The 26,451-nt window shown below is 43.1% G+C and overlaps 1 protein-coding gene across 4 annotated transcripts in view; it reads left to right on the top strand.

Annotated features, from left to right (window-relative positions):
- kiaa0586 (KIAA0586 ortholog) overlaps window positions 1-26,451 on the top strand; it is an 800,223-nt gene that overhangs the window by 425,063 nt on the left and 348,709 nt on the right. For all 4 annotated transcript variants that reach the window (XM_070879138.1, XM_070879139.1, XM_070879135.1 and 1 more), the window contains 3 exons: window positions 15,184-15,462; window positions 18,786-18,978; window positions 19,650-19,844. In XM_070879138.1, the coding sequence (XP_070735239.1) occupies window positions 15,184-15,462; window positions 18,786-18,978; window positions 19,650-19,844 (667 nt within the window). The remainder of the gene's footprint in view (window positions 1-15,183; window positions 15,463-18,785; window positions 18,979-19,649; window positions 19,845-26,451) is intronic.

Genomic DNA, 26,451 nt, shown 5'->3' with positions numbered 1-26,451 from the left:
ATAGCCAAGAATTTTTCGTGCTCCCCCTCCTCCTCTTCATCTACATGTTTCCTCTTGGCGACATCACCAAAAGACATAGTGTCAGGTTGCACATATACGCTGATGACATTGAGCTCTACCTCACCACCAACTCTCTTGACCCATCACTGCCTCTGTGTTGTCAGCCTGCTTGTCTGAAATGCAGTCCTGGATAAGCCACAATGTCTTCACCCACCCCCAACTAGCTCTGTTCCTGTGCCACCGATTCTATCCCCCTTCCTGGCACTATGCCTGGCTGAAGGAGACTGTTAGTGCCTCAGCATCCTATTTGAGCTGGAGTTGAGATTCCAACTATATAATCTTCATCATCACAAAGACTGCCTATTTACACCTCTGAAATGTGCCTGTCTCCGCCCCCTGTCTCAGCCTATCTGCTGCTGAAACCCTTATCTATGCTTTTGTCACTTCCAGGCTAGACTATTGCAATGCTCTCCAGGCTGGCCTCTCTTCCTTCACCTACGATAAATTGGAGCTCATTCAAAACTCTGCTGCTCATATCCTAACTCGCACCAAGTCCCGCTCTGTCTCCACGTAGAGATGATGAAATAGGAAACACCTTTTCAAATTATGTGACATTGAAGCATCAACATTTGATTTTTTTTTTAAATTAATTGACAGAGCTAAAAGAGCATTGTAATTCCATGACTCAGTGCTGCAATATGTTCTAGATCTAGCCAAAACAATAGCTCCTATTTTTCATTCCTGCCAAGGAGATTGTCAAGAGAGACTGTATTAATCATCATTTAGAAAGGCACGGATTAATCAAGGACAGTCAGCATGGATTTGTTAAGGGAAGGTTGTATCTGACTAACTTGAATTTTTTGAGGAGGTAACAAGGAGGGTTGATGAGAGTAGTGTGTTTAATGTGGACTACATGGATTTTAACAAGGTTTTTGACAAGGCCCCATTTAGCAGACTGGTCAGAAAAGTAAAAGCCCATGGATCCAAGGGAAAGTGGCAGGTTGGATCCAAAATTGGCTCAGTGGCAGGAAGCAAAGCGTAATGGTCGACGGATGCTTTTGTGACTGGAAAGCTATTTCCAGTGGGGTTTACGCAGGGCTCAGTCATAGGTCCCTTGCTTTTTGTGGTATACATCAATGATTTAGACTGCAATGATTCATCATTCAAGGGGGCATGCTTAAGAAGTTTGCAGATGATGCAAAAAATGGCCATGTGGTTGATAGTGAGGAAGAAAGCTGTAGACTACAGGAAGATATCAATGTACTGGTCAAGTGGGCAGAAAAGTGGTAAATGGAATTCAATCTCGAGAAGTGTGAGGTAATACATTTGGAGATGGCTAACAAGGCATGGGAAAACACAATAAATGGTAGGACACTGAGAAGTGTAGAGCAACAGAGGGACCTTGGCTGCAGGTCCACAGATCCCTGAAGGTAGCAGGACAGGTAGATAAGATGGCTAAGAAGGCATACAGGATACTTTCCTTTATTAGCAGAGGCATAGAATATAAGAGCAGGGAGGTTATGCTTGAACTGTATAAAACACTAGTAATGCCACAGCTAGAGTACTGTGTACAGTTCAGGTCACCACATTACAGGAAAGATGTGATTGCACTAGAGAGGAGATTTACAAGGATGTTGCCAGGACTGGAGAATTTTAGCTATGAGGAAAGATAGGTTAGGCTTTTTTTTTCTTTGGAACAGAGGAGGCTGAGGGTAGACTTGATTGAGGTATATAAAATTATATGGGGTCTAGATAGAGTGGATAGAAAGGAACTGTTTCCCTTAGCAGAGAGGTCAGTGACCAGGGGGCATAGATTTTAAGCAATTGATAGAAGGATTAGAGGTGAATTGAGGAGAACTTTTTTCCCCCAGAGGGCGGTGGGGGCCTGAAACTCACTGCCGAAAAGGGTGGTAGAGGCAGAAACGCTCATTGCATTTAAAAAGTACTTGGATATGCACTTGAAGTGCTGTAACCTACAAGGCTATGGACCAATAGCTGGATAGTGGGATTAGGCCAGCATAGACACAATGGGTCAAATGGCCTCCTTCTGTGACATAGATTTCTATGATTCTAAGATTACAGCTCTCACTTGTGTAGAAAGATGATGTCATGTTACTTATATTTAATCCGTTAAGGATTATTCAAATGCTCCCTCGTAGAAATAATTTTATATTCCACTATTCATTATGACTATTCTGTATTTATGGACTTTAGAGGTTTCAGAAACAGGTTCTACTGCTTACTTGCAGCTATTAATGATTATACAGAAAGGATACTGCAGGTTATTGTTCCATTGTGCATTGGTTGATAGCAAGGCAATGCTTCCCTAGTAGTGTTTGATCAAGTAAATTCCATTATTAGGGCAGTAAAACAAAATAACATCAGTATTAAAAATAAGTTGGAAATATAATTTACCAGAGTCCTAAATATTATAATGGAAATAATTGTACATTTATCAGTGTGGCTCAGTCACACTTAGTTTCCTTAGTTGATGCTTTTGAGCTATTGATTGGAAACATAAGGTTCTCCTTCAACGACATCCTGAATGTGGAGTGCTGCTCTTGATGTATCCCCACTCCCCCACTCGTGATGTTACAGCAAAGGGGAGTTCGACAACATACCTGCTCTTAGTTTACCTGAGTCAATCAGCACTAAATCATAAAACATGGTGGGCCTGAAATTCAGTACCGCTGGAAAGCTGGTGCTTCCCCCACCTTTTTGTGGCCATTAGCAGCAAAATTTTTTCGTGGCTGGGCCACCCCATATTCAGCTCCAAAAGTGAACAAATGGGTTCCAGCGCAAATGAACCCTACCAAAGTGGATTTTTCAGCGATGTGGCTGTCTTAATTTGAGTGTTATCACTCCTGAAAAATTCAGCATGCAGATAAGTGTTTCTAACGAGCCAGTTGCTCCCTGGCCTTTTTAAAGGCCAGGATTTGCAGCAAGGCCCTGAGGTGGGGAAGGAGGTTGAAAGGAGTCTGGAAGGGGAGCTGGTGTAAGGAGAGCCAAAAGGTTCCCTGATATGGAGCTGGAGATATTGATGGACGGTGTGGAGGACAGAAGAAGAATACTGTTTCCTGACAGTATGGGGAGACCTGGCAGACTGCTCGTACATAATGCATGGAGGGAGATTGCAGGGGAGGTATCAGGCACCTCCATATATGTGAGGACACACCCTCCCAGGAGGGTGCTGGCCAGTCTGCACCCGGCACTTCCAGGGTGGCAATGGGTCGATGCCTCCTAGCTCTGGGGCGACGGGGATCCTCCTCCTGCTGCGCCGCCTCCTCCTCCTCAGGTACTGCTGGCTTGACCCCCAATGGCTGTCCCCTCATGATGGCCAGGTTGTGCAGCATGCATCAGACCACGATGATGATGGAGACCCATTGAGGAGAGTACTGCAGGGTGCCACCAGAGCGGTCCAGGCACCAGAACCTTTGCTTAAGGATGCATATGCACTTAATGATACACGTGGTGGCACAATGAGCGCCATTGTATGCATGTTCGGGCACTGTCCTGGCGTTCTGCAGTGGAGTGAGCAGCCAAGTGTACAGGAGATATCCCTTGTCCCTAAGCAGCCAACCGCAATCCTGATTCGGGCCGGTGAAGACGGCGGGCACACTGGTCTGGTGCAGAATGAACGAATCATGGCTGCTGCCTCCCTTGCCTGCTGCCTGTCTGCACGGTGTTGACGGCGATGCCTTCTCCTGCATGCCGCCCTGCTTCTGAGCAGGTGTACCAGGTATCGCCCTCCCAACACTCCTCCCATCCTCAGGGTGAACACTGCCAAACAGGTCTCTGTAGCCCACAGGACTCCACTAAAGAGTCAGACCTGAAAGTTGTACAAAGGTACAGGGGTATGTGCAAACTCTGAGCAGCACTCAGCAGGTTGAATGGAGCCAAAACAATTAATAAAACTATTAAAAGATAAATACAGTGGATACTGTAATCTTAAATAAAATTACTAAAATTAATAAAACTATTTCCCTACCAAAGGGCCCTGATCGCGGCAACACTCCAGCGGTGTCCCGTTTGAGCACTGACTCGAATACCTTGCGGGAGCACCGCTGGGAAAAGGCTTATCTTTTTGCAGTTGAAAATCCCGATCTTGGTGGCTTTTCAGCGGCCCGCACGCTGCAGAGCTCTCCGCTGGAAAGTCTACTTTACAGCAGCTTCACCGCACTGTTTCCGGTTTAATTGCACACCGCTCAAATCCTCCCCCAGCTGAATATGGCTCGGGGAGGGAAAATCATCCAACCGCGGCAGCCAATGGATTTTTTCGGTCACCTGCCCAAACTCCGCGGTAGCTGTCCCTTCGGAGACGGTGAATTTCGGCCCTGGTGACTGGTAATCTTCAAGGGTTGGTCGGAGTGATGCAGAAGTAGAGGAAAGGATTGACTATGTCTATGTGTTTTAATTGAATTAGAATAATGTTTTTCACTTCTCCATATCTGAGTCTTCCATTCCACTGAAAGGAGGTAATCTTACTTATAACAGAGGCAGTGTCCTTCACACATCATATTCTAATGTTAATACTGTTGAAGGAATGAGCGCTTTCGCACTTTCATGTGGAAAATGATACAGGCTTGAATTTCCGATTTGTGCAGCAATTGCCCAACGCTGCATCAGGAACACCACTCATAAAATTTACCTCAAGGCTCCTTCTGATTTCTCCAATGCAGCCAAAAAAAATCACTTTTTTTCATGATCCTGAAAAGCATAATTGTGCAACTTTATGTGCCTTTAAAAACACGTCTTTGAGTCAGAATATCTTGGGTTCAAGCCCCACTCCAGAGATTTGAGCACATAATCCAGGCTGACACTTAACTGCAGTAATGTGAGATTGCTGCAGTGTCACCTTTCAGATAAGAGGTTAGACCGAAATCTCATCTGTCTCTTCAGGTGGTGGTTAACGATCCCATGGAAGAAAATTGGAGTTCTCTTGGTGTCCTAGCTAACACTTAGGGCCCAAAATTGATGCACTCACAGTCTACTGCCACCTGCTGCCACCGACATTCCTCCTCTGGTTCCGCCCAGTGCCAGTTTCAATCTGGTCTGGAGCAGGCGGGAGGGGAGAGCCGCCAGGAACCGCCCGCTGACGTCAGCGGACGGCCGAGTGGCGTAAGTGGACTCTCGCCCGCCGAGATGCCAGATTGGTGCGGGTGGGAGTTGGCACCAGAACGGGGGTGGACTGCTGCGAGGAGCCTGGTCTGTTCTCGACAGTAAGTATGAAGAGCTGAAAAAAAAGATGTGTAGACATTTTTTTCTTTTTTCTTTACAGGTCTTACCTGTATGGGGTTCCCTGAAGGTATTCCGATGTATTTTTTTTAATGCTTTTTCTCTGCAGGTCTTCGATCCTGTGGTCCCGACTCCATCCTCGGCGGCACTTTGATGGCAAGCGCCTTTGCTGACGAGATTGGGCTCTCCCGCTGACTGCCACCCAGATTGGTGGCATAAGTCGCTCATTTGCTGCCCACCAACCTTCGAGGGACCTTGTTGATGAAAACCTCGCCCAAAATACCTTCGGGTATCTCGGCGGCCATTGCTGGTCCTTTGGGTGGCACTTGGACGGGTGGGGGCCTTCATCAAATTCGGGCCCTTAATCCCTTAACCAACACCACCAAAATAGGTTATCTAGTCATTTATCTCATCGCTGTTTGTGGGACTTTGCTGTGCCCAAGTTGGCTGCTGTGTTTCCCTACATTCCATGGTGACTACATAAGTTTTCATTGGCTGTGAAGAACTTTGGGACATCCTAAGATGGTGAAAGGCATTATATAAATGCAAGTTTATTCTTTCTCACATGCTGTTTCCTCTTAATTATTATACTTTTAAAAGCTTGTCACAGTATGGGGAATGTGATGGAGGAAGGCACAGTTTATGGAAATTCACTTGAACCAAGAAAAATTCAGCAGTATGTTTTGGTTTTCTTTCTGCTTGACTTTAACTAAATTTCAAAAATGTATCCAGACTGATATTGGAATAGGATCATGTTCTGTTGCTGTGCTTATGCAACTGGTAAATTCTGATACCGATTATTTTACCAGGTGACAGTACCTAATTAAACAGATCTATATTTTACAGAAATTCATATTGTCTTCAGCTTGTGTTCTGAAGAATTTTTCAGTTTACACCCTACTTTTAGAAATGTAGCCTGTGTTGATGCATTCTGTGATTATGTGCTGAGCATTATAGATGGGGAGTCTCACTACCGCATCATATAGAGCTATATCTGTGCCATTGCTTACTGCTAAGCCTCCTGGATCTCTACAGGAGTGGATTAGATTAGACGGACAGGGTGTCCACACTATTGTTATCAGAGACTCCTCCTTCAGAACTTGACAGGCTCCCTCAGGGAAAAAGCTTTCAAAGAAATCAAAGAATTTGGCTCCTCCCCTGGACAATATGCCAAAAGCCACTAAGTACATTGCATGACCGATTTGACTGTCTGAACGTGATTTGGCATAATCAATAAAAGCCATGATCTCAACCATAATGGGACGATTGAGAACCCGCAACCAATGGAGAGCCAAGTGCCTGCTTTAGAACATTTTCCCCTTTGCACTAATGTTTTTGAACAGAATAGCTCTGAGGGCGAAGGGCAAGCGGTGGAAGATTGTGACAAATTGCCTTATGCTGCATTTTTAGACATAAATCCCAAATACACACAGGTGTTTAATTCAAGTCACCCAAAGCCTCAATGGATAACACAAAGATCATGTCAGAGGGTTTTATTGGATTCCTCATGGCTGGATCCCGATGGACCATAGTTTCAAAAATAGACATAAGCAAGTTATCAACATTTAATCCTAAAATAGACAGAGCATACGAGGTTCCACTGAGACTCAGCAGGACCCTTCTATAATACCCCAGTCACAGATCAAATGATTACATTTCAAGCTCTCTCCACACATGGGAAAACAACTCCACCACCCCCCCCCCCCCCACCCAATTGATGGCTACCTTTGGCCGACAATTTTAACAACAAGGTTAGAATCACATGCTTCAGGCCATTGGGCATGTTTTGGTCACCAGAGAGCCATACAGCTCTGCACAGTTACTAAACAGATCAGGGCATTGTCTGAAGTCATTTGCTCCACAGATTGAAGACCAGATGACAAAATGCCACAACACAACAGGAAGCAACAGTCCATTCCCTGAATTTGGTAACGAGATTTAAGGCTTTCAGTCTGTTGTTCTGAAGATTGACATGGCTGCTTTTAGTATTGCTCTTGTGAGAACTACAATAGCAGCTATTACATCTACCGTTTCCCGGAAAAACTACTTTTTTGGATTAGTTGCTGTAATTTTTTAGAAAAGTTAACAGGACATGTGTGTTATGATGGAGGCGAAAAGAAGAATCACTTTTCAGAACTTGCCTCCCTTAATCGGCAAGCAATGACATAGCACAGCTCAGCTGAGCTGCAGCCTTTGTTGTGACACCATACAAGGTTCCGAGATATCATAAACTAGAGTGTGTCCTCAATTTTATGAATATCCACACCCAGAGGCTTCCACCAGAGATTCTTTTGAGCATCCAGACCACATCAATGACTGGCCAGGCATTCTCCTTGGTGCTTAGGTGGCTCCTGGCAGGTATTCTTGGCCATGTGGGGAAGTACTACTAAGGATGCATGGATCCTAGAGACCACCTAGAGAGGGTTCCCTTTTTATTTCACAAACGCAATTCGGTTTCTATGGGGTGATGAGAACACCAGCAGCATCACCCTATCGTGCACAGTCAGCTAAGATAGACAAATGGGGGCAACAAAAATAAATCACCTCAATCAGAAAAGAACACGTTTCTACTCAGAGTATTTTGTACCTCCCCAAAAAGAGAAGGGGGTCTCCACTGAATATCATCATAAACCAATTCCATAAATTGTGGAAATTGAATAAGGAGGGATCTCCCCATCCTAAATCCATTCCAAAAACAATTCAAGATGGTCACGTTACCACAGATTAACTAGTGAGTGTACCCAGGGAACAAGTTTATTGCTAAAGCCTTAAAAAATACATGCTTCTTTACAAATATTCAGTTTCTTAGGTTCCATTTATGTCTGTACCTGGTGTATTGGCTCATCAGAGCCTCATGCCAGAGGTCTGCCAGCCCATACTCAATGCAGGCCAGGGCTGGGATTCATAATTTAAAAGTTTTACCTACAACCTAGACAGGAGCTAATATTCTACACAAAGCAGAAAAATGACTTTTATGACTTTAGCTGGTTTACAAGAGCAGGGAATCTAATATCCCTTTGCTGCAAGGGTAGTAAATCCCAGTAAGAGTTATTTGCAGTTTTAGGTCTAATGACAGTAGCCATCTTTGTAGTTCCTAATACCTGTTTTCATGCAACTGCTTCAATTGAACTCCAGAGCCTCATTTTCTCAGCCAATATGGATCAGTCAAACCTTGGTCCTGGACCTCACATGGTAGTCTCTGGAGGACCATTTACTGCAAGGTAATTCTCTTCAGACAGTCATTCAAACATTTGATATTGGTAGCAGAAACATTCCTGACCAGATGTACACTAGTCTCAGGGCAAGTGCATAATTGTTTGAAACGAAAGGCTAACTCTAAAATAATTCTCGACTTTGTTAAAGGGAAAGCCGGTATATGTGTGGTAAGACAGATGTAAAGTTGTTGTCTTATAGTTCACCCTCAGGAGTAAAAGATCCATTTGGAGGTTCTGTACCGGTCTCTGTCAGAGCGTAGCATACTATGAGCGTAGCTCTGATTCTCCAGCTAGCTTCAACATTACACCAAGAAATATGGTCAAAGGTCAGAGCTTCAGAATCCATATCCTTTAATAATATAGTGGGAAAACTGTTGATAAAGAATAAAAGACAGATCTAACATTCTTGTAACTCAACATTAACAATCAAATACAAGCAGTAATCAAGAGAAGTTACTTATCTCTTTCTGTACATCACATATAAATACAACAATTCCAGAACAATTGGATGAGAAAACATTACTTACATCACTGTACTTCTGGGAACGTTTAATACAGCAGGAGGTTCATTTTTAATCACTAAAACTACAGACAGTATAAGCTAAAATGGACATTTGTGGCTTCTCTGCTGCAGCTGATTTTCTCTTTTGTTTTGGTTTCTCTTTGTTCTTTTCTGTCCAATCGGAAAAACACCACCCTGTGACTGGAGTACTTCATGACATCTACTGTGTCCAGAATTAAACTAACTCCAACCACTACAGGTTCATTTTTAGGAATTGCGGCATTCAGAGCGATAACTTTTGCCTCAAAATAACCATTAGCTCACATGTTTGTGCTCAGTGACAGAGGCCACATCAAATTGGAGAATGGATGGTCTCTCCTTTTCATGGATCCAAAGATTTCTACATGTGTTTTCTCATTTTCCACAATCTCATGGGTAATTCAAAAGATATGGCTAGATAGAGCAAAAGTCATACTAATAACCTATTATTTTCCCCACAAGCTATGATTAAAAAAAAATTGTTCCTGGAATGTGGGCACCACTGGCAAGGCCAGCCTTTATTGCCCATCCCTAATTGCCCTTGAGAAGGCAGTGGTGAGCCACCGTCTTGAACCGCTGCAGTCCGTGTGGTGAAGGCACTCCCACAGTGCTGTTAGGGAGGGAGTTCCAAGATCTTGACCCAGCAACAATGAAGGAATGGCGATGTACATCCAAGTCAGGATGATGTGTGACTTGAAGGGAAACTTGGAGGTGCCGTTGAAGAAACCTTGGTGAATTGCTGCATTGCATCTTGTAGATGGTACACACTGTAGCCACGGTGCGCCAGTGGTAGAGGGAGTGAAGGTTTAAGCTGGTCGATGGGGTGCCAATCAAGCGGGCTGCTTTGTCCTGGATGGTGTCGAGCTTCTTGAGTGTTGTTGGAGCTGCGCTCTTCCAGGCAAGTGTATTTCATCACACTTCTGCCTTGATGTTAAGGGCAGTCAGTCATCTGACCCCTGGAATTCAGCTCTTTTGTCCATGTTTGGGCCAAGGCTGTAATGAGGTCTGGAGCCGAGTGGTCCTGGGCGGAACCCAACTGAGCATCAGTGAGCAGGTTATTGGTGAGTAAGTGCCGCTTCATAGCACTGTCGACCACACCTTCCATCACTTTGCTGATGATTGAGAGTATGCTGATGGGGCGATAATTGGATAATGGATTAGATTCGTCCTGATTCTTGAACATCATGGAAATAAGCAGTGACAGAATTCCATTAGCTCACTAGAGACAAAAATGTATATTTAAACAAAAGCAAAATACTTCAGAGTCTGGAAATCTGTATATTTAAAACCTTGTTTTCTTCTGGTTCACGTTACAGTCGTTCATGACCCATTTGCCTTTGGATCAGTTACACAGGGTATTGGTAAGGCCACATCTGGAATATTGCGTACATGGGGAAGGTTCTGGTGGAGGTGGGACCAGTACAAACCGGACGGTCTGCACCTGGGCAGGACCGGAACCAATGTCCTTGGGGGAGTGTTTGCTAGTGCTGTTGGGGAGGAGTTAAACTAATATGGCAGCGGGATGGGAACCAATGCAGGGAGACAGAGGGAAACAAAAAGGAGACAAAAGCAAAAGACAGAAAGGAGATGAGGAAAAGTGGAGGGCAGAAAAACACAAGGCAAAGAACAAAAAGGGCCACTGTACAGCAAAATTCTAAAAGGACAAAGGGTGTTAAAAAAAACAAGCCTGAAGGCTTTGTGACTTAATGCAGGGAGTATCCGTAATAAGGTGAAGAAAGATGTGCAAATAGATATTAACAAATATGATGTGATTGGAATTACAGAGACGTGGCTCCAGGATGATCAGGGCTGGGAACTCAACATCCAGGGATATTCAACATTCAGGAAGGATAGAATAAAAGGAAAAGGAGGTGGGGTAGCATTGCTGGTTAAAGAGGAGATTAATGCAATAGTTAGGAAGGACATTAGCTTGGATGATGTGGAATCTATATGGGTAGAGCTGCAGAACACCAAAGGGCAAAAAACGTTAGTGGGAGCTGTGTAGAGACCTCCAAACAATAGTAGTGATGTTGGGGAGGGCATCAAACAGGAAATATGGGGTGCATGCAATAAAGGTGCAGCAGTTATCATGGGTGACTTTAATATGCATATAGATTGGGCTAACCAAACTGGAAGCAATACGGTGGAGGAGGATTTCCTGGAGTGCATAAGGGATGGTTTTCTAGACCAATATGTCGAGGAACCAACTAGTGGGGAGGCCATCTTAGACTGGGTGTTGTGTAATGAGAGAGGATTAATTAGCAATCTCGTTGTGCGAGGCATCTTGGGGAAGAGTGGCCATAATATGGTGGAATTCTACATTAGGATGGAGAATGAAACAGTTAATTCGGAGACCATAGTCCAGAACTTAAAGAAGGGTAACTTTGAAGGTGTGAGGCGTGAATTGGCTAGGATAGATTGGCGAGTGATACTGAAGGGGTTGACTGTGGATGGGCAATGGCAGACATTTAGAGAACGCATGGATGAACTACAACAATTGTACATTCCTGTCTGGCGTAAAAATAAAAAAGGGAAGGTGGCTCAACCGTGGCTATCAAGGGAAATCAGGGATAGTATTAAAGCCAAGGAAGTGGCATACAAATTGGCCAGAAATAGCAGCGAACCCGGGGACTGGGAGAAATTTAGAACTCAGCAGAAGAGGACAAAGGGTTTGATTAGGGCAGGGAAAATGGAGTACGAGAAGAAGCTTGCAGGGAACATTAAGACGGATTGCAAAAGTTTCTATAGATATGTAAAGAGAAAAAGGTTAGTAAAGACAAACGTAGGTCCCCTGCAGTCAGAATCAGGGGAAGTCATAACGGGGAACAAAGAAATGGCGGGCCAATTGAACAAGTACTTTGGTTCGGTATTCACTAAGGAGGACACAAATAACCTTCCGGATATAAAAGGGGTCAGAGGGTCTAGTAAGAAGGAGGAACTGAGGGAAATCCTTATTAGTCGGGAAATTGTGTTGGGGAAATTGATGGGATTGAAGGCCGATAAATCGGCAGGGCCTGATGGACTGCATCCAAGAGTACTTAAGGAGGTGGCCTTGGAAATAGCGGATGCATTGACAGTCATTTTCCAACATTCCATAGACTCTGGATCAGTTCCTATCGAGTGGAGGGTAGCCAATGTAACCCCACTTTTTAAAAAAGGAGGGAGAGAGAAAACAGGGAATTATAGACCGGTCAGCCTGACACCAGTGGTGGGTAAAATGATGGAATCAATTATTAAGGATGTCATAGCAGCGCATTTGGAAAGAGGTGACATGATAGGTCCAAGTCAGCATGGATTTGTGAAAGAGAAATCATGTTTGACAAATCTTCTGGAATTTTTTGAGGATGTTTCCAGTAGAGTGGACAAAGAAGAACCAGTTGATGTGGTATATTTGGACTTTCAGAAGGCTTTCGACAAGGTTATACACAAGAGATTAATGTGCAAAGTTAAAGCACATGGGATTGGGGGTAGTGTGCTGACATGGATTGAGAACTGGTTGTCAGATAGGAAGCAAAGAGTAGGAGTAAATGGGTACTTTTCAGAATGGCAGGCAGTGACTAGTGGGATACCGCAAGGTTCTGTGCTGGGGCCCCAGCTGTTTACATTGTACATTAATGATTTAGACGAGGGGATTAAATGTAGTATCTCCAAATTTGCGGATGACACTAAGTTAGGTGGCAGTGTGAGCTGCGAGGAGGATGCTATGAGGCTGCAGAGCGACTTGGATAGGTTAGGTGAGTGGGCAAATGCATGGCAGATGAAGTATAATGTGGATAAATGTGAGGTTATCCACTTTGGTGGTAAAAACAGAGAGACAGACTATTATCTAAATGGTGACAGATTAGGAAAAGGGGAGGTGCAACGAGACCTGGGTGTCATGGTACATCAGTTATTGAAGGTTGGCATGCAGGTACAGCAGGCGGTTAAGAAAGCAAATGGCATGTTGGCCTTCATAGTGAGGGGATTTGAGTACAGGGGCAGGGAGGTGTTGCTACAGTTGTACAGGGCCTTGGTGAGGCCACACCTGGAGTATTGTGTACAGTTTTGGTCTCCTAACTTGAGGGGATCTCATAAAAACGTTTAAAATTCTGACGGGTTTAGACAGGTTAGATGCAGGAAGAATGTTCCCAATGTTGGGGAACTCCAGAACCAAGGGTCACAGTCTAAGGATAAGGGGTAAGCCATTTAGGACTGAGATGAGGAGAAACTTCTTCACCCAGAGAGTGGTGAACCTGTGGAATTCTCTACCACAGAAAGTTGTTGAGGCCAATTAACTAAATATATTCAAAAAGGAGTTAGATATAGTCCTTACTACACGGGGGATCAAGGGGTATGGCGAGAAAGCAGGAATGGGGTACTGAGGTTGCATGTTCAGCCATGAACTCATTGAATGGCGGTGCAGGCTCGAAGGGCCGAATGGCCTACTCCTGCACCTATTTTCTATGTTTCTATATTTCTATGTTATCCTAAGACTGTGTCCCCTGGTTCTGGACTGCCCCAACATCGGGAACATTCTTCCCGCATCTAACCTGTCCCATCCCGTCAAAATCTTATATGTTTCAGTGAAATCCCCTCTCATCCTTCTAAACTCCAGCGTCTAAAGGCCCAATTGATCCAGTCTCTCCTCATCTGTCAGTCCAGCCATCCCTGGAATCAGTCTGGTGAACCTTCGCTGCACTCCCTCAATAGCAAGAACGTCCTTCCTCAGATTAGGAGACCAAAACTGAGCACAATATTCCAGGTGAGGCCTCACCAATGCCCTGTACAATTGCAGTAAGACCTCCCTGCTCCTATACTCAAATCCCCTAGCTATGAAGGCCAACATGCTATTTGCCTTCTTCACCGCCTGCTATACCTGCATGCCAACTTTCAATGACTGATGAACCATGACACCCGGGTCTTGTTGCACCTCCCCTTTTCCTAATCTGACGCCATTCAGATAATATTCTGCCTTTGTGTTTTTGCCACCAAAGTGGATAACCTCACATTTATCCACATTATACTGCGTCTACCATGCATTTGCCCACTCACCTACCCTGTCCAACTCACCCTGCAGCCTCTGAGCATCCTCCTCACAGCTCACACTGCCACCCAGTTTAGTGTCATCTGCAAACTTGGAGATATTACTCAATTCCTTCATTCAAATCATTAATGTATATTGTAAAGAGCTGGGGTCCCAGCACTAAGCCCTGCCGCACTCCACTAGTCACTGCCTCCCATTCCGAAAAGGACCCGTTTATCCCGACTCTCTGCTTCCTGTCTGCCAACCAGTTCTCTATCCACGCCAATACATTACCCCCAATACCATGTGCTTTGATTTTGCACACCAATCTCTTATGTGGGACCTTGTCAAAGGCCTTTTGAAAGTCCAAATACACCACATCCACTGGTTCTCCCTTGTCCACTCTACTAGTTACATCCTCAAAAGATTCCAGAAGATTTGTCAAGCATGATTTCCCTTTCATAAATCCATGCTGACTTGGACCGATCCTGTCACTGCTTTCCAAATGTGCTGCTATTTCATCCTTAATAATTGATTCTAACATTTTCCCCACTACTGATGTCAGGCTAACCGGTCTATAATTAGCCATTTTGTCTCTCCTTTTTTAAAAAGTGGTGTTACATTAGCTACCCTCCAGTCCATAGGAACTGATCCAGAGTCGATAGACTGTTGGAAAATGATCACCAATGCATCCACTATTTCTAGGGCCTCTTCCTTAAGTGTCTGCATCCCAGAGTAAGCTGGCCCCGGGGATTTATCGGCCTTTAATCCCATCAATTTCCCCAACACAATTTCCCGCCTAATAAGGATATCCTCCAGTTCCTCCTTCTCACTAGACCCTCGGTCCCCTAGTACATTCTGAAGGTTATTTGTGTCTTCCTTCGTGAAGACAGAACCAAAGTATTTGTTCAATTCATCTGCCATTTCTTTGTTCCCCATTATAAATTCACCTGAGTCCGACTGCAGGGACCTATGTTTATCTTCACTAATCTTTTTCTCTTCACATATTTATATTCTTGTTTAAGTTTCATGCTTGATAAAATATTGAAAACTGCACATCAGAATATTTAAATACCTTGTACAGGATCATTGTTTTTGTTAGAAATAAGTCTGAAATTATCGATGGTTGTATTTGTGTTTTTGTCCTAACACTTTATCACTTATCCATAAATATACAATTTCTCATTTAGGATGAAAGTGCAAAACAAAGTTTTCTTCAGCAAATTACCTGTACATCAAAGCAAAAAGAACAGGAGCTAAGTTTTATGAGGAAAGGATGTGATGTCAAGGCTATCAAATTTAACAAAGATGTGAAGGATAAAACACAAAATAAGCTAGAGTCAACAACAAAGAGGTCCTTGAGCACAGCAAGACCTTTGCAGAAGCAGCTCAAGGAGCCTTGTGAAAATAAAAATCTGAGAAGCAAGGCTATTTGGCAGTCATCGCAACAGAAAGAGCAGAAGTCAAAGGTGAAGGTTATAACTATTATAAGACGTTCTCGTTCAATTTTCAATCTTTGTTAAGAAAATTTCATTCAAAGACCCAGTTTAATTTGTTTTTTACAGAAACACATCATCGGAATACAATGTAGTCCTGTCATCTTAAGTGTCAGTGCCTTATCTCAATTTGTTTCACAATACTTCTAAGACATTAAGTTAAGTGAAGTTCTGTGTATATAAATTATGTAATAGTGAAAAATATAATTTTAACTGAATTATTTTGGAAAACTTTTTTACATTTCCAATTATAGATAACTTGCATGGTTCCATGAGTACCAACCTCACCTATTTAATGATTGAGCCTAGACAGTTGATGTCAGCAGACTATTTTAACGTGGGGAGCATTACAACTGAGCCTAATGCTAATCTTACTGGAAATACTAAGGGCTGGAAATTCATCAGCTTTCTGCCGCGTTTTTCAGCAGTGTTTCGCCGTTTTAGACGAAAAATGGTGCGGCGGGAAATTCCCTGAAGTCTTGCGCCGGTGGTTTTGAAATACCACTGGGGAGTGGACCTACAGTGTGCAAGACTGGAAAAAGCGCTTTCGCCCGAGATTAGTTACTGCAGTGACCCATAGATAAAGTAAAAAAAAAACGATGAGAAAAAATCTGTTGGTGCAGCCCTTAGAAACGGCAGTAGGTATGAAAACCTGCAAAAAAAGTAAGTTAAAGTTTATTTTTAAATTCTTTTGCAGCGATTCACAAGAAAAGGGTCTTGTGAACGTTTTGCTATTTTTTGGAAAAATATTTTTTGTGTTTGTCCCCGCACACCCCCCCTCCCCCCTCCCTGGGCCCAACTCGCAGCGGTGTCAGCCTTGGGGACAAGTTGCAGAACATTTGTGGTTTACGTCGTGAATCTTCATGCAACGCCGATTTTTCCTGCCGGCCGGATTTTTTCCCCGAATCTTCCGCCTTGAAATCATAGCGTAGTCATAGCCTTTTTTTTGGCAGCAAACCGGTGATAGCGGTATTTTACGAATTTCCATCCCTTAAGGATTTACACATGTAATGCAACAGGCACTTTAGTGCAGTATTGAGGGAGTGCTGCACTGTTAGAGGTATTGTCCTTTGAATGAGACATTAAACTGAGGTTCTATTGTTTTCTCCTTGCAGTTCAGGTGGCTATTAAAGATCCCATAGCGTTATTTAAAGAACAGCAGAGAGTTTTCTAGGTGTCATGGCCCAATCACCACCAACAAACATAGATTATCTGATCACTTATGTCATTGGCGTGGTGGGATTTTGTTGTACCAAAATGGTTACTGTATTTGCATAAATCACTACACTTCAAAGTAATTCACTGCATATGAAGTGCTTTAAGAATGTTTGACAGACTCAATAAAGCACTATGTAAATGAAACTCTTTTTAATGTTCACACATGTCGTTTCCAGCAAAGGTGAACCATAATTTCTTTTGACCTCGACCAGAGGCACTGGGATCAGCTAACTAAGCACTGGTTTCATACTGAGCATATCAGCTAAGCCTTCATTAAAGCTTTCCAGAATGTGAAATTTGATGGATTTACATTATTGAATAAGATTTTAAATTGATCCATTCCAGAAACAAATCATAGATTTACACTTTCAGATGAGAATTGATGACATTCATCTCTGCTACATGCATTTGCAAACTATGAAAGTATTCAGTTGAAAATTGGGGAGTTTTTAATACATATTTATCAGAACAGATAATAGGGAGGGGAATTTGGGGATTTAAAAAAAAAAATAGGAATTAGGCAGAGTATATATTTAACAGAGATATACTTAGTGAAGCAGATCACATTCATCATCATCATCATAGGCGGTCCCTCGAAAGAGGATGGCTTGCTTCCACACCAAAAGGGATGAGTTCACAGATGTTTCAATGAAGGCCTAGATATTACAGTCCTGAACTCCAATTGAAGGGGTGGAAGATGCCTGCGTGGATTTTTTTAACGTGTGGTGGCCGTTGCACATCAGCCACCACACGGACTTGACAGAGTTAGGCTTTTATCCAGTGGCAAGGGTTAACCAGGATGACTGGAGACCTGCTCTGCTGCACGAACCGAGTGCCCACACATATCGCAGTGTGGGCTGGCCCGTGCTGCCCCTGGGCCCAAGGCTCTTCTGGGCGCCGCACCTCCGCCACAATCTCTCGCTGCTCCTCCGCCACAAAACATTCGCACTACACTTCCAATCTCTCACTTTATTACCAATGGGCCTTATTCTCTTACATATATTTAATATAACTAGGTAATACAGTATTTCAAATTTATTTTGTTACATACAGGTTTTTCAAATCATTTGAGCATTTAAATTTAATTAACATGTTTGCTCAAGATATCGACAATCATGATAGACTGAACGTTGTGATTCAAAGAGATGAGGAATTTTCCATAAGGAGGCCATTGCTGCAAGAAGTGGGTTGGGATGGGTCTTCTGCCAGCTCCTCTGTTGGAGCGTCACATTTTTCTGGGTCATGGTTAATGTTCACTCTAATTTTTTTTCCGTGCACAGTCCCTTTGACTGGTTGCGTGGCCCATTCAAATTTTCACGCATGCACGGTGTCTTTTATGCAAAAGCCGGTGAGCAGTCTGCACGGGACCTCCAGACCGCTGCGCAGCTCAGCAGAAACCTGGGTTGTGGTCAACTAGTTATGCTATCCCAGTGGGTATCCGCCACTGTGGGGAGGGAAATGACTTGATGCTTCAGAGGATCACTTGCAGCACATGAAATGGACAGGACAAATGCTAAAGGGGGCAGATGTTTTTTAAATGTGGCAGTACCAAATTTTGAATTGACCCTGAGAGAACCCTGAAGCCAAGGAACAGACAGTTGGGGTAGTTCTGGGAGGGAGTGGTGGTCAGATTTCTTAACTTGCAGCCAATAAACTCATTGCTCCTGCCTCCCACAACCACTGTACCTCTAAAGCCTCCTTCCTTCTGTCTATCTCCTCTATCAGTGGTGCAGTGGTAGAGACAGAAAGAAATTGGCCATAATCCCAATCCCTTCTTCCTTGCCATCATTTACCTGCAGCAGGATGGGCAGTGAGTGGGCAGCCAACATTGGTGGTGATGGGGAGGAGGAAAATGTCGGGGGACAATTTTGGGGATGGAGATTCAACAGGAGGTCTCCACCCACATCACCCATCCTGCCCCATAGCCGCACCACACGCCCCACACATGCACTCCCCTCTGGAAGTAGCAATGGGGGTCTGACAAAAGTACAGACTGGTTAACTTTTGTGCTTATGATGTGTGTGAATAATCCAACCTTGAATCTGACAAACATGCATAAAGCTAATTTTGTAATACAGATATCTGCAAATCTGGATGGGATTATTTCCACTGAACAAGTGTTGCAAAGTGAAGATTACCTTCAAAGAGTGTATGGAAAGGCAATTTATCAGGGACATCGCAGTACATATAAAAAAGGTCCATATCTGAGGATGAACTCTCCTGCACCTAAATCCAAACCTCAGAGGCCAAAAATGATTGAGAATATTAAGGGTGAGTGATTTGTTTCAATGGAAATTGTGTTTCATGTTTTACCACTTACATTGTTCCTCAGATTTGTTCTGCTTTTGTGGCTTTAGGAAATGTCTCTCATGTCTGGTTCTGTTTAATCAGTCAGGCAAGACTTGCACATTTTAATCTGATTCTACCTCCAATTTGAATCTGCATTTAATTAAATGAAGAGACCATAATGATGCTGATTTACCATTAAGTAGGTCATTACCAAATGTGTTTAATTACAGCAACAATGAATGGCTTCATAATACATGGAGATATCTGCAATAATTTATTAATTTTATTCCTAATCATGTATATGTGTTTTGAGGAGGGAAAACCCTACCAAGTTTACCTCAAAGGAAACTTGAGCAGAAGCAAGCTAGCCATATGTTGTTGAGCTTCATAAGATCGAGTTGTAGTTCACTTTTCTTTGCGTTTTTAATTTAAATAATACGTACAGGTTGAACCTCCCTTATCCAGAACTCCCTTATCTGGAACCATCATCCATCATCATAAGGGTCCCTCGAATGAGGATGACTTGCTTCCACGAGATTTCGCTGGTTTTAATGATCGAGCACCTATAACTCTCGTGGAAAAGGACTTCTCCATAACTTGTGTCACAAAATTATTTCTGATATCTCAAAGCTTTTTTGTTCTTATTTTATTAGGTGTCAAGATGAAATCTGCTAGAACACAAACCACTCCTTTTGCAGCCATAACCAGCCCAATAAGGCAGCGGACTCTCTCTACTCCAAATTTACAGAACAACCAATACCTGTTTAGTCCATCACATCAGATAACATCTGCATCACTCATGTCAGGCCCAGTTGAAGGGCAGCTTGTCCCAATGGCTATTGCCTTAGGTATGTTCAAAATTAAACTTAACTATAATGTGTGATATTGCTATTCCAAAATGTTAAAGTCTAGATTTAATCATTGTGCTCCCTTGTGTAGTGTTCCTGCAAAAGATTAGTTCTCCATTTTTCAGGACAACTTGGTCAGATGATGAATATATTTATATACAAGATGGCGATAGAATTGGGAAAGAGACTTCAGAAAATCACTCCTCTTACTAACCAGAATCTCTAGATTATTGCAGACAAATGTTGACAGAATTTCCATCCCAAATGTTTACATTGGCAGTATTATGTGAAATGGTGATCAAAAATTACGACAACAGGAAGTTGTTCAGGAAGTGTGCACGTACACAAGATTTTTAATAATCGGAGTGACTGCTGCCAATGACCGGAAGCTGCACAGAAGCGTTCTGCGCATTAATTTGGAAGCTGATATTGATGATGTTTCTGCTTTTTTTTCCCCCACAGAGCCCGCTCCATTCCTGGCTTTTTTTCATAGAGCCTGCTCCCTTTCCGGATTTTTTTCCCTACAGTCCCGAAGACCCACTCCGTTCCTAGCTTTTTTTCCTGTAGTCCTGAAGGCCCGCTCCATTCCCGGCTTTTCTTCTCCAGAACCCGTGATTCGCGAAGCGAACAACCCAAAAAACACTTAGTCTGCACATGCGCAACTACTTCAACTTTGTTGGCAGCAGTCGCTGCCTCTAATAATATACTAGTAGATGTCCCATGACATTGCTAACAGTTAAACCCTAATGCGGTACTGTTGGCTACTCTATTCCATGCTGGTCCTATTTAATACTCTTCCATGGGCTGTGCTGTATGTCTGAGCAGGCCACCGCAACCAGAGAATCTGTTCTTTCCGAACACTCTCCAGTTGATGAAGGGTCATTGACCTGAAACGTTAACACTGCTTCCTCTCCACAGATGCTGCCTGACCTGCTGAAATTTCCAGCATTTTCTGTTTTTATTCCAGAGAATTGGGGCCGTTAATACTGTGCCACTACAAGCACCTGTGAATTTAACTGCACTACATTTGGCTATGTTTGGCAGCATCTTGAAGCAGATTTGAAATGTTTCCACCGACCGCACTATCTAACTGAGTACGACATTTCTGCTTATCTTTCCTGGTAATACTAAATTGGGGAATTCAATATTTTACTCGCACTTAACCTTAAATATTGGTGCGCTGTCTGCTAAGTGGATTGCAATGGTGTAACATAGTGCATTATTCTATAATATAGAAACAATTTAGGAAAATAGGTTCCAATGAAATAATTTGCTGTTATGTGGAGGCAGCCAAGCAGACAAACAACAAGGTTACCCTGTGTAAGTAACAACTGAAAATTGACTAAGTTGAAAAACTACTTCAAAAAGGAGATTCATAATTCATCTGTAGCGTGAATTAATTAAGTAAAATGTGGAGGAACTGAGGGAAAACTAATATTAAATGAAAGAAGAAGATAAAGTAAAAATTGCCAGATTTCGGGCTGAATGGTACAGGCCTTTGCGCTCCGGGTTTTGCCCTGGAGCGGCGTGAAAGGCGGTGGTGAGGTCTCCGGCACCCCGTCATGATCCTCCGGTCGGGTTTTGCAGCGCTGAGCAGTACCACCGGGAAGAGCTGCACTGGGTACTCAATGTCCCTGGTTGCGACACCGGCGCGAGTTTGAGCTCCTGCTCGATCGTCAAGTATTTATCTAATTCCTTTTTCAAAGTTACCAATGAATCTGTTTCCACTCCCCTTTCAGGCAATGCACTCCAGATCATAGCAACTCACTACCTAAAAATTCTCCTCATCTCATCTTTGGCTCTTTTGCCAGTCAACTTAAATCTGAGTCCTCTGGGTACCGACCCTTCAGCCAGTTAAAACAGTTTCTCCTTATTTACTCTATAAAAACCCGTCATGATTTTGCATTATTAAATATTCCCTTAACCTTCTCCGCTCTAAGGAGAATAATCCCAGCTTCACTAGTCTCTCCACATAGATGAAGTCCCTCATCCCTGTACCACTATTCTGGTAAATCTCCTCTGCACCCTTTCAAAGGCCTTAAAATGCTCCCTAAAGTTTGGTGCCCAGAGTTAACACAGTATACCAGCTGCAATCTAACTAATGATTTATAAAGGTTTAGCATAACTTCCTTCCTTTTGTACTCTATGCCTCTATTTATAAAGCCAAGGATCCCGTATACTTCTTTAACAGCTTTATCAACTTGACCTGCCACCCAGAATTTTTACATTTAAAAAAAACGGGTGGGTTTGGAGCGTGGGGGCAGTTAAATATTAAAAAATGTGAATCCTGATCCTAACCTGGCCACTTCTGGTTTTGCCGAAGGCGGGATGGGACAGCGGGCAACCAACCTGTTCCCAGGGGGCATTACCTCAATTTATATATTGTAACGAGGCTGGAAGCCTCTATTTTCCCCTCCATTTTGAATTTAGCTGACTGTGGACGGGTTTCACACAATTCGTCCAATCTGCCAGTTAAACAGAGATGGGGACTGCTGTACCTCCTGGATCCAGGGACCCAACCATACCTCCCTTCGTGATCGGAGACCCCCCCCCCCCCACGAGTGCTCCGATCGCATTTCCAGGCCGCCACCCCCAAACGATGATTATGAGGCCTGCTACGATCCTCCGGTGGCTGGCCCCGATCCTCTGGCTCCCCTGCCAAATCTCTGCGCCTCCCCTGATCGATGCTCCACCCCCATGATCTCCGATTCTATCCCTGATCCAACTCCGAGATTCCCGATCACCGACCATCCCCCCCCCCCCCCCCAATCGCCTGCTGATCCTGCAACCCCCCCACCGATCCTTTCTCACCTCTCCCGATTGCCAACCCACTCCCGATTGCCGATCCCCTCTTGATTGACAACCCCTGCCAATTCTCTCTTTTCCCACCCCCCCGCCCCGATTGACAACCCCCTTCTCGCAATTGCCGATCTCGACCCCCTTCCGCTGATCCACAATCCCCCTCCCGCGATCTCTCCGCCAGACCTACCCCTCGCAACTGAGGTCTCTCAAGCTGGCTGGCTGCGAGTGGAACACCGAGGCCTCGCATTCAAATTAGGCCCTGCCAGCAAAATCGGCAGGGCCTGTGGGAAACCCGGCCTCCAGGATTTCCCACACGCCTCAGACCGCCCCCGCACCCAACCTACTTCGTCGAACAAAATTCCGGCCTTAAGGTATCTGTACTCAAACCCGCAAGTCTCTCTGTTCCTGCACCCCCTTTAAAATTGTACCATTTAGTTTATGCTTGCTTTAAAATATAATACCTTTGTTTCTTTTTTAAAAAGTTCAAATTCGCAGGAGGAAAGTCACAGTTTGTGTCAGCCTCCACTCAGTGGTAGCACTCTCACCTCTAAATCAGAAGGTTGTGGGGTCAAGCTACTCTCCAGTAACTTCAGCACATAATCGAGACTGACTATTCAGTGCAGTACTGAAGGAGTACTGTACTGTCAGTGGTGCTGTCTTTCGGATGAGACATTAAACTGGAGCCCTGTCTGCCATCTCAGGTGGACGTAAAGGATCCCATGGCAATATTTGAAGGAGAATTTGTGTGTTCTCCTGATGTTCTGGCCAACATTTATCCCTCAACCAGCATTACTAAAAAAGCTTAGCTAGTCATTATCTGATTGCTGTTTCTCGGACCTTGTTTTGCACAAATTGGCTGGTGAATTTGCTTATATTACAACTGTGATACACTTCAGAAGTACTTCATTGGCTGATAACAGTTTGCAACATCCTGATGTTTGTAAAAGGCGCTATATAAATGAGTTATTTCTTCTATCTTCTGATTCTATTCCTCTCATCTTAATGCTTTCTCGAGTTTATAGCAGAATTCATTCTAATACCAACTAAGGCTACAACAGGTGTGTAATCAGTTCAGATTGTCATCTCTCGCTTTCTCTCACTGTCACAGGCACAAACAGCTTCTCTGTTTAGAAAAAACACTGACACAAATTTTACCTGAACAAAGCTTTTGAAATTTCTCCTCTAGTTGTTCTCCAAATAATTTTGAGAAACAATCAAATAGATTTTGTTTGAGATTGAAATTCTATAATTTGGCAAGGTTAAATGCTGCTGATGCCTCCTGAGAAATTGTGCACACTGCACATGCTCAGATTGCAGAATCTGCTTTCAGTTAACAATAATCACTCTGGTCAAAATTGTAATGCTGAAGTCTGTCCATGAATTGCCTATTGACAGTTGGTTTACACACCAATAACTAAATATGCTGAAAGTGGAAATGTGCAGGAAATGAGTCCCAACAGTGATTATAATATTTACACTGGGCTATGTAGATAGACAGGTGATGTGGTCTGTGGTGCTACAGAGGAAATTGCACCATTTGGTGTCTTTCTGTCATGAATGAGGATATATAAACCAAGGCAGAAGTGTTTGTTATGGTAGAGTAATGTGGGACACACCGTGCACAAGATAAGATGACTTGTTTATGTTACGATATGGTGTTTTGTCTGGAAATTTGTGAACAGCAATTGCATGTTCTACTGGTTTGTGACACAGTTTACAAGCTTAAGGTACTAGGAGCTGTGATAGAATTATCGAAAGTTACAGCACAGACACAGCCCATTTAGCCCATCAAGTCTGCCAGTGTTTACTCCACATGAGCTACCTAGTCTAATACCACTCTTCTGTTCACTTCCTATACTATTTAATATTCCTCTTTTTCAAACAACGATAGAATTCCATTTAAAAAAAAATTATGTTGTGGCAGAGTATTTTACATTCTAACCACGCTCTGCATAAAGAATTGTTTTCTGACTTTCCCCTTAATTCTTTTTGTGATTATCTTAAATTTTGCCCTCTTGTTACTATAACGCCAACCAGTGGAAGCAGACGATCACTAATCATCATAATCTTGAAAACCTGTATCAGGTCACGCCTTAATCTTCTCTGCTCCCGTGCCAAAGCCCCACCTTTTCAAGTTTCTGTTAATAAGTGCAACCCTTTATCTCTGGTAACATCTTAATGAATCTATGCTACAATCTTTTCTCTGCTTTTGCATCCTTTGTATATGGAGTATCCAAAACCTTATACAATACTCCAACTGCAGCCTAGCTACAGTCCTGCACAGGTTAATAATACCCATTTGTGACATTTCGGGGTTTCTTTACTCCCGTTTGTTGACTTCTGTGTCTCAGACTACTGTTACATGTGTTCCTTAGCTCCCTATGTTCTGAAGACTGTTTTCACTTGCCTAGATAACTAGGTAAGTTTGTCACATGCTCAGGGAACAAACAAGTCTCTTCAATTTATCTTAGCTGCTGCTTTTATCTCATACATTTCCATGATCTTCAGAAGGCAGCAGAATGATACTACGATAAACCTTAACTTAAGCTTGAACTGCCAAACAAATTTAACAAACAGTAAAATAACAAGAAAATAATATCAGTAATACAGCATATCTTTTACAGTAGTTCTTAACATTAGCTAGCTCCTCGAGTAATAGAAAGTAATGCATATTTTGCGATCGTTGAACTAAACTATGATATAATTTCATATTCTTACATAACAGTACTTTTCTCTTTGTACAGAAGCTATCTAAGAGATAGCTCGCTCCAAAGGTTTCAGATAGATTTTCTGCTTTGAGTAAGCCAGATGAATAAATACAAAAGCAAAAGACTGTGGATGCTGGAAATCACATATAAAAAGAGAAAATGCTGGAAATACTCAGCAGCTCAGGCAGCAACCATGGAGAGAGAAACAGAGTAAATGTTTCAAGTCGATGACCTTTCATCATAACTGACAACAGTTAGGTTTTAAGCAAGTACAGAGGCAGGGAAATGGGGTAAGGGGAGGAGAAAACAAAAGGGAAGGTCTGTGATGGGGTGGAAGGCAGAAGTGATTAAATGGTAAAAGGGATGATGGTGCGAGGTAAAAGGAGATGGTAATAGGGCAAGTAAAGAAACAAAAGATGGGTCTCGAGGAGCTGTAAAGGCAACAGCAGAACCATTACCATCACCTGCTGCCCAAAAAAATGGGATCAGTGGTTATGATGAATAAATACCTTCATAAAAGAACCAGGACCAAGCAGATTTAAGTAAAAAATCTTTTTTTTAAGCTGTCAACCAAACACATAATTGAACAAATCCCAGAGGACATTTGGAATTGAATTGAATGGTGTGGCTTCCCCCCTGGACACCGGGTACAGACAAACTAGTTGAAATCTGTAATAGTTACACCAAGTTAGGCTGGAATATAGTTTCTGTGAGTGAAGCTGGTTATTAACGCTTAATGTACCACGACAGTATTAAAAAAGCCAATATCATACTAAATCTTCGATTAAACCGCACCATTTTCATCACACCACTATTCTCAGTATACCAACCTCTATACCCTTACAAAATTCTATTCATGTTCCCAATGGCTTAGTGGTTTTACACAGGGACTAATCGAGCCACACAGACCAGTAAATTCCCAGTTATGATCTTTACATTGTGCTGACCTCAGAAGGAATTGTGGTATAGGTGCTATTATTTATCTCAGCCAGTACTGAAACGCCGTTCATCAAGTCACAAATTATGTCCTATGTGACTGTGACAATGGTAAACTATCCCTCTTCGTCCTTCTTGACCTGTCTGCAGCCTTTGACACG

This window comes from Pristiophorus japonicus, chromosome 4, assembly GCF_044704955.1.
Source record: "Pristiophorus japonicus isolate sPriJap1 chromosome 4, sPriJap1.hap1, whole genome shotgun sequence".
NCBI classification, from domain to species: domain Eukaryota; kingdom Metazoa; phylum Chordata; class Chondrichthyes; family Pristiophoridae; genus Pristiophorus; species Pristiophorus japonicus.
The sequence above is the reverse complement of the archived record's forward strand: the minus strand, read 5'-3'. Positions and strand labels throughout refer to the sequence as shown.